The sequence below is a fragment of the Seriola lalandi genome, unplaced genomic scaffold (genome assembly GCF_002814215.2).
Source record: "Seriola lalandi dorsalis isolate HSWRI2012SDOR001 ecotype SW California unplaced genomic scaffold, Sedor1 jcf7180002054221, whole genome shotgun sequence".
Classification (NCBI taxonomy): domain Eukaryota; kingdom Metazoa; phylum Chordata; class Actinopteri; order Carangiformes; family Carangidae; genus Seriola; species Seriola lalandi.
The window spans coordinates 114,037-129,183 of record NW_019524774.1 but is presented as its reverse complement, the minus strand read 5'-3'; the positions used below and the strand labels follow the sequence as shown (position 1 = coordinate 129,183).

General features: G+C 43.0%; 1 protein-coding gene across 1 annotated transcript; it reads left to right on the top strand.

Moving 5' to 3' along the window:
• The first annotated feature begins 120 nt into the window (after nt 1-120).
• Nucleotides 121-15,134, top strand: gsg1l2b (gsg1-like 2b). The gene is made up of 5 exons (XM_023404106.2): nt 121-554; nt 1,257-1,304; nt 4,682-4,834; nt 13,581-13,692; nt 13,995-15,134. The coding sequence occupies exons 1-5, from the start codon at nt 254-256 to the stop codon at nt 14,293-14,295; spliced, it is 915 nt and encodes a 304-aa protein (XP_023259874.1). The 5' UTR covers nt 121-253; the 3' UTR covers nt 14,296-15,134.
• The last annotated feature ends 13 nt before the right edge of the window (nt 15,135-15,147 follow it).

Here is a 15,147-nt window from a genome sequence, read left to right as displayed (position 1 = left end):
TGTGTGTGTGTGTGTGTGTGTGTGAGGGGGTGTAAGAGGCGGGTGTGGGGGGGGCAGCTACAAAATGAGAGTGGGCTGCGCTGAGCGGCAGATGTGAGAGGAGTGGAGCCGCAGCTCGGACCAGACGCGCCGCGGTAATTGGCCGCGGACACGTTAACGGAATAACCGGATTATGAGGGTTTGAGGAGGAGAAGTCGCCACAATCCGGTGTCATACAAGGCGAGGGATTAAGTTCGGTCCTCCGGTCGCCGCTATGGGGATCGACCGGCGGCGGAGAGCGTCGCTGGCTCTCACCTTGAACTTCCTGTCCCTGTTCCTGGCCGTGTCCGCGCTCACCACCAGCTACTGGTGCGAGGGGACGCGGAAGGTGGTGAAGCCGTTCTGCACCGGGCCGGGCACCACCAGACAGTCCTTCTGCATCCGGTTCAACAGCTCCAACATCAACGACACGCGGCTGGTGCAGTACATCTGGGAGACCGGGGAGGACAAGTACGTGATGAGGAAGTTTCACACCGGGATCTGGTTCTCCTGCGAGCAGAACATCAACATGACCGGTGAGTTCCCTCGGAGCGGCACCGGCTGGGACCGGAGCGCAGCGGGGCGCGCGAGCTGTGCGTCACGTCGATCCAGTAACCCACAAAACCAGAGTCAAAGTCCTTTTTAACACCAGAAAGCTGATTTAACACAATCTGGAGTTTCATGATTAACATCCGAAATGGATTTGAAACATTTATTACATCAGAAAAAGATCAAACCTAAACACCTGCTCTTAGATAAACAGGTGTTTGTGGATCTTTAGACGCAGTAAACTGAGCTCCATAAAATGTCAGAACATAACAAGACATTTTCAGATTTCTTGTTTTGTCTCACCAGTAATCCAAATATATGAAATTTGACATGACTGAGAAAAGCAGAAAATATTCACGTTTGAGAAGCTGAAACCAGACACGATGCTAATTATTAATTATCAATTAACTTTGATTAATCAACTCATCATTGTAGCCTGATTTTAATGTCTCATAAAAACTGCCTGGTCCCCCTGATGTGGATCTGTCTCCTCACAAGCATTTGAATCTTTGGTCATCCTCACTGCTCCACCTTGTCATTGCACAAACACGGAAATGAAATCCCTCCACAGATTGGATCAAATTGTGAATTTTGAATTTTGTGAGACAAAAAAAAAAAAAGACAGAAATAATATGGATGACAGATGAAGAGTCTCAGATCTCAGTGTCTCATGTTTCCGTCTCTTCCAGGTGAGAAATGCAGAAGTTTCCTTTATGTTGCACCTTCGAATGAAAGAGGTAAGAAAATATTTATGTAAAATATTGTTGCACACAAACATCATCGTCAGTGACGTGGAGAAAATGCACTTATTTATGAGCATGTGGCAATGCAATGCAATCTCCCTGGTGCAGAAGAGACACACACAACACTGGGTCATTTGTGCAGAGATTAAAGCAGCGAGGCTCCGTCCATTTTATAAAAAGACCAAGTTGCAGCTGACGGAGGTGGAAGAGTCACGAGAGGCTGAAAAACAAACCTCTTACAGGTCCGAACAAACCCTCGGCTCTTTGGTCGTAGAGGCTGTTTTTCGGATTGCTCTCTAACTAAGCTGCTTAGTGCTGCGGTGACCACTTTGACTGGAGTCGACAGTTAAGAGCTTTTGTCACTGTGGTGAAACGCTGCCAGGAGGTTTCTCCAGTTGTATGTTCCTGCAGTTTCAGGACCGCACTTCTAGGACTTTAGGTTTTCATGCCAGCCAACCGGAGCACTTCCAATTACTACTTGTTTTTTGTCCAGGTGCGTTTAGTTTTAAAGGTTTATTCCGCCCAAATACAAGATTACACTGCATACTGTTCATATCTTTTATACAATATTAAACAATAACAAGGAAAGTGAACGACCCCTGCGAGAGAGAGAGAGAGAGAGAGAGAGAGAAGAAATAACATGTAATAATTTAATACAAATTTCCCTGCTGCTATAATTCAATAATTTAAAGTTGCTAATATAAGATCAGGAAATATCACGCTCCTGCAGTGTCAGGACCACAGTTGTGTATTATTAATAATGATATATAATTGCATTATTATAAATATGGTAGATGATCAGAATTAATGAAGTAATTAGTTCACTAAGAGCTGTCGTACTCGTCCATCTTCTCACTGAAGTGCCGTCCTGTTGTTCACTTCCCCCCCTTCTCCTGTTGGAGCATCTTGTGTCCTTTAATCTCTGGGCTCAGTGCCATGAACGTGTCCGTCATGTTTCTAGCGCCCCCTCCCCCCCAAAACAAACTAATCGTCCTCTTCTATATCTTAAGCAACGAAGTTAACGAGCTGTGGTTAAATCATCCTCATTAGAGTGTTGGTGGCAGGATCAATAGTTGTTGATGGAGCGACACAACAGAGCTGTGGTTTAAATGATCACTTTCACTGGTGGGTAATAAGTTAAGTGGAGTCTCAATAAATCAATCACCTCCTCGCCTGCTGGTCTCTAATCAGCTGCCTGAACATCAGACTGCTGTCATTTCACTCTCACCTTATCGCTCAGTCTGAGTCACGTCAGCTGTTTCTCGTATCAATCCCTGTAATGGATTGATTTAAAAGAATATTTGGAGGATTCCTTTGAGATGTGCTTATTTGCAAGCTCAGGTGGTGATGAGTGTAAAGACTGGAAACCAGGAAACAGCTGGCAAAGGGAATAAAATCCATCTACTAGCTCATCTAAAGCTCTAATTAACACTTCATCTCATTTCCTTAATCCATTAAAAGCCCAAGTGTAAAAACAACAAGTTGTGGTTTTATGGGATAAAACTCTCTCAAAGAAAGTAGATAAGTGTAAACTGTCGCTTTGAGACTTTTTTATATCTCAGAGTCAATTTAAAACAACCTGTATCTTTTTTCATCAACAGGGTTTTTCCTGGTTGTAAATGAGGCGGGGGTGGTACCGTACTGTTTCACCTGTCCTCGCAATTCTCCTCCTCGCAAACTCTCTTTAAAATAATCTGTGATTTGAGACATTTCTGCAAAGAAAACAAAAAAACATACACGATGGGATGTAACGGTAATTTATGGAAACTTTTCATAAAGCTGGGTGTGCTTGGCGGGAGGCGGAGGAGGCACGAAATTTGTCGGAGGCAATTCTCTATGCAGGAAAAACCCTGATCAACCTCCAACAATGAAGAACCAGAAGCTGCAGTTCCTCTAACGGCCACTAGAGTCTGGCTCCAACAGTGAGTCAGTCCCCATAGACTCCCATGTTAAAATGTCCAACTTTACAGCAGAAATAAACATGTTTACAGCCTGGTACAAAAACTGTTTTGGTCTCTAGAGCTAATTTCCTCCTTCATGACACCTGTTTATATAACTCACCTGTTTACATTTTATTAAGGACTACGGGAGAATATGGAGGATTGAGGGCGTGGCCTCTTTGAGTGACAGGTGGGTGAGCTCATGCTTGCCAGAAACAGTTTAAGCAACGAAGTCTCGGCTCCACACACGCCCCTCCTCTTTGACCATTTTTCGATTAACTGGGAGTTAGGGGGCGGAGTCAGAAACTGCCAAGATGGCAACGGTGGAGCCGCTCACTCTGAGCTTCAGAAACCGCTCTTCTACACACAATGTTGTGTTAAAAACTACAGTTCCAAGTTCTTCAAAGAAAGAACCTGAGGCATTTTTTAAATCCAGTGAGCCACAGACAGGCTCCAGAAGTCAGACACTGACACATGATTTTGGTTCTTTTCATGGGATTTGTGGCCGAAAAGGAAAGTAAAGAAAAAAAACATCTTTATCCTTTAATCCTGCCGACAAACCTCTGATGGGCTTCGTTCTTCTTGCGACTGTGGAAACAAAGACGTGGGCAGATGATGAAGATGTCTGGAACCGGGCCACTCCATGTTGGTGTTTCCTGAAGAGATCTTCAGACGCCGGGCTTTAACACTGTCGTACAGAGAGTTTCCGCTGCTCCGCCGCACGCTGACATCACATGATTAAAATATTACATATCAAAGCAAAATGAGGGGAAACTCTATAAATGCACTTAACTGCAGCCGGTTTAAAGCCTTAAAGTTCTAATAACATTCAGCCTGATGCTCTCCTCCCTCTCACTCTCAATTTAATTGAACATTTAAACTAAATTCAATTTGAAGCAGATAAAAAAGGTTTTTTTTTCAGCTGAAGGATGTAACTCCATTCATAATTCATACAGGGATATTTTAGGCATATTACTCCAGTCCACATTGTGATTAATTAACCACATAATAACTACCTGCCCTTGGGTGATATAAGTAATTACACCACAGCTTACATTTAGAGGATTTTAAATCCATTGATATTTCGTTGCACCACGTACGTTCTGCCACGAGCTCCGGCTGCTGTGCGGCTCGCGGAGGCTCGTATATCCTTCCTCTGACTGTGAAGGTTAATCATATGGGTGACGGGGTCACTGCTCCACCTTTCCAGGCTCATCCTCTTCCCCTCCTCCTCCTCCTCCTCCTCGCCTCGTCCCTGTCCTCTCCCTTCGCCCTTGCTTACCTATATTTTTTCTCAACCCCCATCGCTCCTCTCTCTCGCTCCCTCTCTCCACACCCCCACCATCATTCACTGAACCGTGCTCATCCCCACACCCACAACATAAATATGTCATTTTTTCCCTCCTCTTTACTCTTCACCTCTCTCCTCAGGAGTGCTGTGGCTGTGCATCGTTGCAGAGTGCCTGTACATCCTCCTGCTGGCCACCGGGGGCATCCTCATGTCCGTAGAGGTGTGTCACTTCGGCAACGTCATCGACGGCCTCAAGCTCAACGCCTTCGCGGCGATATTCACCGTGCTCTCAGGTCAGTGGCGTCGTGACATAACATGGAGTACGGTTACATGAAATAAGTCTGTTGAACTGGAATTTGTTTTAGGAAGAAGAAGAAAAAGGTTTTGGTTTTGTGGAAATAGTGTCTGAAGCTCCATATTTTAAATTTTTTCCTGTTGTATTTGAAGTGTTGACCCATAAGAAGATATATTTGTGGTTTTAAGAACCATCTCAGTGTAGTTTTACATCTCCTCTCTCAGGCTTCTCTCTGCAGCTCTAGTAACAACAGGTCGGTGAGCCAATCAGAAGAGAGGAGGCTCTGAGCCTCTCTTCTGATTGGCTGACTGTTTTCTGAGTGGTCCAATAAAAATAAAGCAGATTTCAGGTAAAAACACTCAAATCCTGTAAAGGTTTGGATGGTGGGTCCAGGTGGGCGGGGCTTGGTGACTGCTTTGTTGTGACATCACAAAGTTCCAGAAGTCCAGACGGCTGGTTTTAAGGCTCAGTTTCTGAATACAGGCTGTGTGCAGACATACAGACATGTCAACTGGTATCTTTGTGCCGACTGACCCCGAGGAGAGTACAGGTTCGTGACATTAACGTTACTGACGAGGATACTAACTGTGACTAAGCTTGAAAACAAACATGGACGCTGAATACAAAGACATCTGTGTTGTTATTCTTCTTGCATGGATTTCACCATTTTGATTTGATTCGTAGTGCGTTTGCGCAGGATAGAAACAGATATAACTGAGGCCTCAGGATGAACTTCTCTCCCTCCCCTCATAGCTTTTTATAGACTGGTGAAGCAAAAGCATAAAACCATGATAAACCACGATCACTGGGTTCTTCCTCTGCTTCAGTTCTTTAAAAAGCTTCAACTCTTGGATGGTGCAGACAGTAAAACTGCACAGTCTTAAAGCAGCATGTTGTGACGTCACATCGGCCACAGTCCTGTAGAGGGCTGCGTAGAGCTGTGTAAGCACCACCTGCAGACATCGTACTGTAACACACACCTTTAAAGGTGCAGCGCTGTCAAAACTGGGTGTTACACCGCTCACTGCTGATGAAACTGTCTCCAACACAGTGACTGAATAAATGAGGGCGTGATTTCAGATCATAACAGTGTCTCCCAGGAGATTAACTGTCTGTGTGGCTTTTGGAATTAAAGTGATATATTGAACTAATTAGTCCCACCCACACAGGTATTACACTAGTCAAATCACCTGGAACCAAAAGTTCATGTCAAAAAACAAACACTGAGGATACAAAAATGAATTTTATTATCAGTTCAGCTTTAAAGCAGTTGAGATCTTAGTTCTGCTTTCACACTGGCAACTGGTCAATCCCATGTTCAGGCCAGTTTCAGCCTCTCAGCCCCTGAGAAGATTTCTGGCCAGTTTTCAGTCTGTGAAGGATTTAACAATGACCTTCTCTCTAATCCGCTGTGTGAAAATGATCTCGACCACCACGCTCCGGGCAGCGAATCAGCAGCAACAGATCCTCTGCTCAGCAGCAACGACTCGCAGCCTTTCACTGACTGGTCAGGGTCAGAGCGAGGAAATGTCTCAGAGAGCTGCAGGGCTAAGAAAGGTATCCCCCCACGTACACACACACACACACACACACACACACACACACACACACACACCAACCCCCCACCCCTGTACAACCTGGGTCCACGCTCTGAACACATTCTTTGATGTTTGAGGTTTGTAACATATGCACTGTGTATATTTTATTAGAAACACTCAGGTAGCACCAGACTCTAGACTGTAGAATAACCTGGAGCTCTTGGAAAGACTGGTGAGTAAACAGCTGTTAATGCTAACGTTAGCTATGTAGCAATAGCAAAACTTACAAATAGCTCATTTAAAATTTACACACATTCATTATGCTATTGCTACATATCTAACGTTAGCATTAGCAGCTGTTTACTTACCAATCTAGAAGAAATGTGAGTTTAGCATCAAACTTCATTCCTTTACTCACCAACAGCTGTGGAAACAAACAGCATTGTTAACTCCTGTCTCTATCACGTCTTTTCTTCTACTGAAGTTAGCATGCTAAGTAGCTAGCTGGACTAGTGATATCACTCCTCTCATCTCAAAACAAGAATAAAAGTTTCTCCTCTTGCTGGTTTACAATGTCGGTAAATCTCACTTAATTTTACTGTTGTTGTCATGGTTTCTGTAAAATGAACAGCTGAATCTGAGCTAACAATGTGGAGGATATGTCAATAAGGCCTAGCTGTAGCACTGACGGTTCAGCACTGCTGTAAAGGAACGCTCCTGATCAGCAAACAAAGTTTAGATCATCTTGTGAGCTACACTTCGTTCTGGAGAAACTCTTTTCAGAAACATGGTATATTTAGACCCGAGTGAGCCTGAGGCTGCATATTGATCAGTTTGGAGTCAGAGATTTTCCTGTTCTGACGAACGCTTTGATTTTAGACTAAGTACTGAGTCAGTAAGTCCCATTTGATCTGGTCGGCAAGTGAAGCAGTGAACAGGCTGTACCCTTAACCCTTCAGGCTTTGTATCACTTCCGTTCTGTTTCTCATTAGTGTCATGTGACATTTTTCTGTCCCTGTAGTAATTATATTATTATATATTTATATATACATTTATATTTCTTCTTCTTTAACATCAGGAAATTCCATGGTAACACTTTGCATTGAGGTACATAAACTCCAAGAAACAAACAAGTGAATCCCACAAACACCATCTTGCTTGCACTAAATGTGTATTCATCCACAGCAGAAAATAGTCCCCAACAAATACACTAGAAGTCCTGTTTCACTAATGTCTGGTAAAACCTACAGAGCTCAGCTGTTTTTATGAAAGTGTTACTCAACTTTCTTTAAAAATGATAGAAATGATATATTTGTGAATACTTTTTAATTTTAATGTCTCGGGTCGAGGCTGCGAGCCACAGACAGACTTGTTTGGTCTTTCATGGGATTTATCCTTGAAGTACAAAGTGCAGCATCATGTGTCACTCCCGGGGAATGAATTGTTACTAACATCAGAGGGAAATATCTCTTTAGCTACTAAAAGCTTTACTGTGTACGCCAGCAGCAGCTAATTAGTGTGCAAGTGTTGGTAGTATATAATGGGGTTTATCAGAGCTGAAAACAGTTGCCTGCTGCTGGAAATCAGGTTGGTGTTAGTGAATCAGAATTAAACGTTTTGGGCCATAAATACAAAACAATGAGCTGAAAGACGCTAAAACGCTCCATAGATTTGAAGCTAATTTCAGAGTCATGAGATATTTCTCCAGATATTTTGGATTTATTATGACCAGTGACCATTTTCATCAAGTGTTTTATACGTCACAGACCTAAAGAGACGATCCTGTCAACTTTTAGGGACAGGGGGCGGGGCTAAATACAGTACAGAGAGAGAGAGAGTTAGCATTAGCACAACCACTAAGCCATCAGCCACTGCCAGTTACAAGCTAACAAACAAATAAAAGATGCTAACGACTCTCACCGTTCTGGAAGATGCTAACTATGCTAACAGTTGAAAAGATGCTAACTACACTAACCGTTCTGACCCGTGTGCTAGTCTCTGGTTCTGGTCTCAGACTCCTCCTCTGAGTCTGGGTCTGACTGAGGCTCAAACATGTGGCTGAGTCTCTCTCATGTTTCCTCCTCTCACCATCTTGATGCTCTCTGCTCTCTCACCTGTCCACCTGGAGCCAGCAGGTGGTGGGCGGGGCTCAAGGCCTGATCCAGATTTCTCAACCAGGAAGTGAGAGTAGATGAGCTTCAGACTCGGTTTAATGTGTGAAAACATGTTAAACTAAATATGAATCACAGCAGAGGATTTTTACAGAGTTTAAAACATGACTGGAGGAACTTTAAATGTTTTCAAGAAGGCTAACCGAGCTCCTCCTTCTGTACTGAAGCCCAAATATTTTTGGCGCCCAACCAGGAACAGACAACAAGGTGAATTGTTTCCTGTCTTGCCTCCTCTGCCCTTGCAAACAAAGTCTGGAAATGTTACAAAGGCCTAGACAAAAAAAAACGCTCCAGCTCCAACATGGACATGAAAAATTGGATTCAGGTTCATTTTTCATCTGTCAGGGTCGGTCCACAGGTTCACCAGCTGACACAATCTCCAGTATCAGTGTATCACAGCAGAGAGGAAGTGTTGACCATCCTTCAGTCATATTTTTATTTTCGGCTGACAGGATCTGAACCCAGCGTGCCGCAGCCTCTCACACTCAGGCTTCACCGCCGCTGCGTTTAGTCCAACAGTAACCGAACCTCTCAGCCCCCCAGTCTGCATCACTAATACTTCATTTATATGTGACTCACTGTCTGCAGAAGTCAGATGTTTGCATACATTTCTTGTGGTGTCTGTCGCATTGTGTTGGTTTTCTTAAGAGCTTCCCAGGTTTATCTCAGGGTTTACTGAGCTTGTAAAATGTATGACTGGTTTAAATGAAGGAAGGCAGTTAGAAGTTGTTTGTGTTTTTAATGGGGAGAACAGATAGAGAGTGGTTATGGTAATGAAGTCCACGGGAACAATAGAAAGGAGCGGACGAGCCTTTATTACAGCTGTCAGTCATCTGGGAAAGAGGATGAGAGAGAGTGAAGACGTAGAGGAGAGAGAGAGAGTGTGGAGGAGAGACAGACTTTGTGGTTGTTGAGGACAAACTTTAGTTTAGTAGGTGATTAATTTTACTTGAAGTGATTGTGCTGCAGAAACACTGAGTCCTGTTTTTACAGCCAAACAAACCACGTGACGTCTGGACTGACAGTTAGAGCGAGGAGCGAGAGCGATGATGACTTCAGACTTTCTGTGCTGGATTCGCATGTTGTGCATCTCGGTGATAATGACGATGAACTTGTGTTTTGTGCCAAATGGGAGTGGAATAGAGCCGAAGCTCCCAGCTGGCAAAATATTACGTCCCTCAAGCTAAAACAAGAAAGTCTCATACATGACTGCACTGTATAAACGGTATGACATGTATAGTGTACAGTATATGTTCATGTATGTCTCTTACCACTATACAGAATCACAGATCGATATGAGAAGCCGCCAACGCCAAAACTGAATACTTCACATTCACATACATATATACTATCATGCATGTACACACATACAGTTATGCATGTACATATATACTGTATATGTTCATATATTCTCACACTCATATACCCTCATACTCACATTATGCATGTGTTTATGAATATATATATATATGTATGTACATGCATAACTGTATGTGTGTAAATGCATGTATACATGTATGTATATGTATAATAGTATGCACATATGTAAGTATTGAGTTTTGGCCTTGGCGGTTTCTCACAGATACATAGATAGTTACAGTACACATGTATATACAGTATATAGAGATGTACATACACAAATTGTAGTGAAGGTTTTTGCTCAGTTCGAGGAAATACAGCGTTACTCAGAATTATCAGGCTGAAGCGTTTTAATTATCCGCCCGGGCTGTAAGTTCAGACTCAGCACAATAAAACTAACAACCGCTCCTCTGGTGATCAGTCCCGAGTGTCTGACGAGCACAAACCGACTTTAGGAGGAAATTAGACAAAGCAACAACAAAGAGAAGATACATTAAGTGACTGAAAGTACGTTAAACGACTTTATAACTACACAGCTACTAACAAAGACCGACACAACAACCAACACTAGCTACACAAACAGTGACGCTACAGAAAGAATAGATGAACTGACAGGTGAGATACGCGCCAGGTGAATGAGTCGTGCTCACACACACTCTGAGCACGATGTCCAGATGTCACATGTTTAATGGTAAATGGTTCTGCACTTGTAAAGACTCACACACTGATGATACGTCAGGTGCAATTCACGGTTCAGTATCTTGCCCAAGGACGCTCCGAAATACAGACCGGAGGATCCGGGAATCGAACCACCGACCTTCTGATTAGTGGACGACCCGCTCTACCTGCTGAACCTTTTAAAACAAGTTCCTAAATAACTGCATTTTGTTATTAAATCTTACAATGAATAGAAAGAATGAGAATACTCTCATGGCCCCGCCCTGATGGGAGTCTTTATGTTCGGACATTTGTTTCCTGTTTTATTTTGAAGTAGCTTTCCTTGTGTGTCTGCCCCGCCCTAATGTGTTCCACCTGTGTCTCGTTACCTGCTGCCCTTGTATGTATTTAGTCTTTAGTGCTTCCTGGTGTCTTTGTCGGTTCTTCCCTGGTTCCTCCTCGTGTTTCCCTCATGGATTCTCCTGCGTTCAGACTTTTGTTCATGGACGTTGTTCGTCTCACGTCCCCAGTTTGGATTTCTGTTTTTACCAGTTCAGTGAGTCTTTTTTGTTGTTGTTGGCATTATTTAATAAATATGTTTATTGCAAGAACTCTGCTGTGGTTGCTGCATTTTGCATTTGGGTCCAGTTAACCTAAAACTTTACGACAACACATTCAAACAATAAGAACAGTAATAAATTCATGACGCCACAGAGACTTAGCTCGACCTGGACCAGGACCTGGACCAGGACCAGACCCTGAGACCAGCCGTAATCTGAAGCACCTTTTTTCATCTTCCAACCTTTTGTTGGGATCCTGAAAATGGGATGAATGGCCTCTTGTTGATGCTGTTGATAATGAATGAATGAAAACTTTCATTTTCATTTTTCTTAAGAGGGAGAAAAGAAAACTGAACCAGATAAAGAGGAAGTATTTTGTGATTTGTATTATTCAATATATTATAAGTCCATTAAAAACTTGCTTCTATTCATTTATTAATTCACTCTTTCATCCATGGTTAACCTTGCTGCCCCCTAGTGACCGTGGAGGGAATAGCAGTGTATACAGACAACACTAAACCAGTGTCTGAGCTGTGTGTGTGTGTGTGTGTGTGTGTGTCCTTGTCAGATGCTCTGATACTAAAATAAACAATACCTGCGTGACATTTATTGACTTCATGTAGGATGAAGTGACCTTGTGTGATTTCATGACGTGAGCTGAGACTCAGATGTCAGGGTTCGTCGCTCTCGTCCCGACACGACGCTGACACCGGGATGTCTTCAGGAATAAACACGAACAGTGACGGGGGATGAGACGGGAGTTTGAGGTGTTTGTGGCTCAGGGATTTGAGGCTTATGTGGTAATCGGATTGGTGGGCTACACATGCTGGTTTTTATTCCTGCTCTATTTAATGGGTGGTGAGAATACCAGTGTGATGAGAGCCAGAGCTTCAGACGACATTAAAGGACGAGAGCTGGAAGACGAGAGAAAAGGATGAGGAGCTGATTAAAAGATAAAAAAATGTACAAACAGAACTGTCGTTCTCTTAAATGAACTCATGTGGCAGGTTTGTCCACCTGCAGAAACCGTCTGTACGTGGCCACCACAGGTAGCGTCACGTCAGCCGCCCCCTGTGGAGGTCTGGACCTGTGGAGGTCTGGACCTGTGGAGGTCTGGACCCGACTGGATCTTTGGTTCCTAGTGTAGCTGCAAATATCTGATGGATACTGGTTCTGGTTTAACTCCAGGAACCTCAGTTCACCTGAGACAGATTGGTTCAGTCCTCATCCTGACAGCTTCTTCTCTTATGAAAGTTAAAAATAACTGTTGAGTATAAGAACAATAAATAATAATCAGCTCTGAAGAGAGAACTTGGCATGTGAGGCGACAGCAGCTCAGGGGGACAGGACGCAGTGAACAGTTGTCTCCGACTCTTTTTGTTTGTCTCACAAACAAAAACACTCGGATGTGATTACCATGTTTATCTCTCGGTGTCCTCCATTTCATCAGCTGACTATTCATGAGGAAATAAATAATTATTTCTACATTGTTGTGTCCTGACTGACACGTCCTGCAGGATTTACTCATCCTAATCGTATAAGAACCAAGGAAACACAAAACTCCTGTAGTTCTGCAGATTCACTGTCAGGCCTCAGAATCAGCTGCAAATTAAACACGACTCATTGTAACAAACAAACTTTGTGATGTCACAACAAAGCAGTCACCAAGCCCCGCCCACCTGGACCCACCATCCAAACCTTGCAGGATTTGGTTTCTCTGAGTGTTTTAACCTGAAATCTGCTATATTTTTATTGGATCACTCAGAAAACAGTCAGCCAATCAGAAGAGAGGCTCAGAGCCTCCTCTCTTCTGATTGGCTCACCGACCTGTTGTTACTAGAGCTCCAGAGAGAAGCCAGATGTGAGGAGAGAGGAGATGTGAAACTACACTGAGATGGTTTTTATATCTTCTGATGGATCAACACTTCAAATAAAACACAGAAGAAGAAGAAAATATGGAGCTTTAAATGAAATTGAACAAGTTTAGATGCAAACTATCTCTTTGGTTGAACTGCTAACAAATACGCAAATGTAGTAAATGTATATATATATTGAATTTCCATATATGAAATATATATATGGCAACATCACTCTTAATATAGGGACATAGATGTTATATATTACATTTCTGTACGGGGAAAGTCACCTGACACTTGACAAAGAGAAAACTAATGATATAATCTTTAACACTATGTTGTTTTAAAAGTTAAAAATAAAGAAGCATTAAATGGAAATACTCTAACTTGGGTCTCATATATGAGAGGACACGTGATATATGACAGATCTGTTAGGAGGTCGTACAGGACGGTCACAGAGAGCAGGTCTACACTGTGTTTCACACTGTGCAACACTGCCACCAAGTGGTGACTGAAGGGACGTGCAGTGATCAGTCTCCGAGGAGGATGATGAGTTTGTCTTCCTCCGCTGTGATGACGCCGTGTTCCCTCTGTGTGCATCAGGGCTGTTGGGGATGGTGGCCCACATGATGTTCACCACTGCCTTCCAGCTGACTGTGAGTCTGGGCCCGGAGGACTGGAAACCTCAGACCTGGGACTACAGCTGGTCTTACATGTGAGTGTGAGAGATACGCACAGGAAGACGCTGTGGTACCTGTGAGCTGAAATTACTTTAATTACCTTAATTAATTCATTATTTTATTTTTGTTTATCAACTTATAATATAATGATCACGTCAGCTCTAATTGAACTGAGTAGTTTGTTACACATGAAAATAACATATAACATAAACATAACATATGTCCTGATAATGGACAGAAATCTATTGTAACCCAAATTCAGCCCAACATGCATTTTAATGAATAATGCACCAATTTGAAGAAAGAGGTTGAACCTGTTTGTGTCTCTTCACTTTAGTCTGGCGTGGAGCTCCTTCACAGCCTGCATGGCGTCCTCCGTCACCACCATCAACCGCTACACCAAAACCATCCTGGAGTTCAAGCACAAACGCAGAAACATCGAGAAGAACCTGAAGATCAAGCAGAAGCTGCTGGAGCTGGACTCTCCGGAGCAGGTCTGGGACATGTACATCAGCTCGGTGCCGAGCACCGCCGAGGAGCTGCTGGACCTGTCGTCCAACGGCCGCAAGCTCTCCAACACCTCCATCTTCCTGGACCTCAACGACCTGCCCGACCCGCAGGGGGAGGAGTACTGCTAGAGGAGCGGCAGTGTGTCGTGAATGTTCGGTCTGATAATGATGGTTAATTACTTTAAACAAAAGGAGACCACAGCTGAGAGAGAGAGATTTTTAAAGCGGCATTAATCAGGTTTTTAGTCGTTTGGTGACAGAACTCCACATTTGACATTTTACCGTCTTATCAAAAGTTGACATAGCTAACGTGTTAGCTTTTTAAAACAGCTGCTTATTTAAAGAGTTGAGCCTGTCTTTACAGATTCAGGTTGTATGTTCAATTTATTTTACAGTTTCATCCTAAAGCTGCATTAAATAGATTCTTGCGTCATTCGAAGACACTGGAAAACACATGTGATGTATGAAGTTGAAGCTAATGAAGCTAATGTGTTAGCTATTTAAAACAACTGCCCATTTAAACATTCAGCAGACATTGAGCAACATTAGCTTTCATGTTACTGGTAACCTGACAGATTTAAGTCCAACAATTATTCTCTCTTTTGGTGCACGCTAACCTGTGAGGAAAATGTTTGGCTGTTTAGCCCCAAAGAGTGTAAAAAGATATAATTATTCATATTATTTATTTATTTTCCTATTTCAAATCAAACCATTCACACATTATTAAAGTTCATGTTCCACACTTTAGTTTAAAGGTAATTTCATACATTTCAATTTCACCATGTTGAAATTACAACACTTTTTTTACACACAGGCCCTGAGGGGAACCTCAGTGTTTGGGACGTTTGGCTCCACAGGTGTTTGTGATCACTCAGGTGTGTTCCATCGCTTCGTCAGTGCAGGTGTATGATACCTGGGCTTGTTTCTTTGCAGTCTGTAGTTGCTGTTGTTCAACATGAGGATACGAGCCGTGCCAGTGTC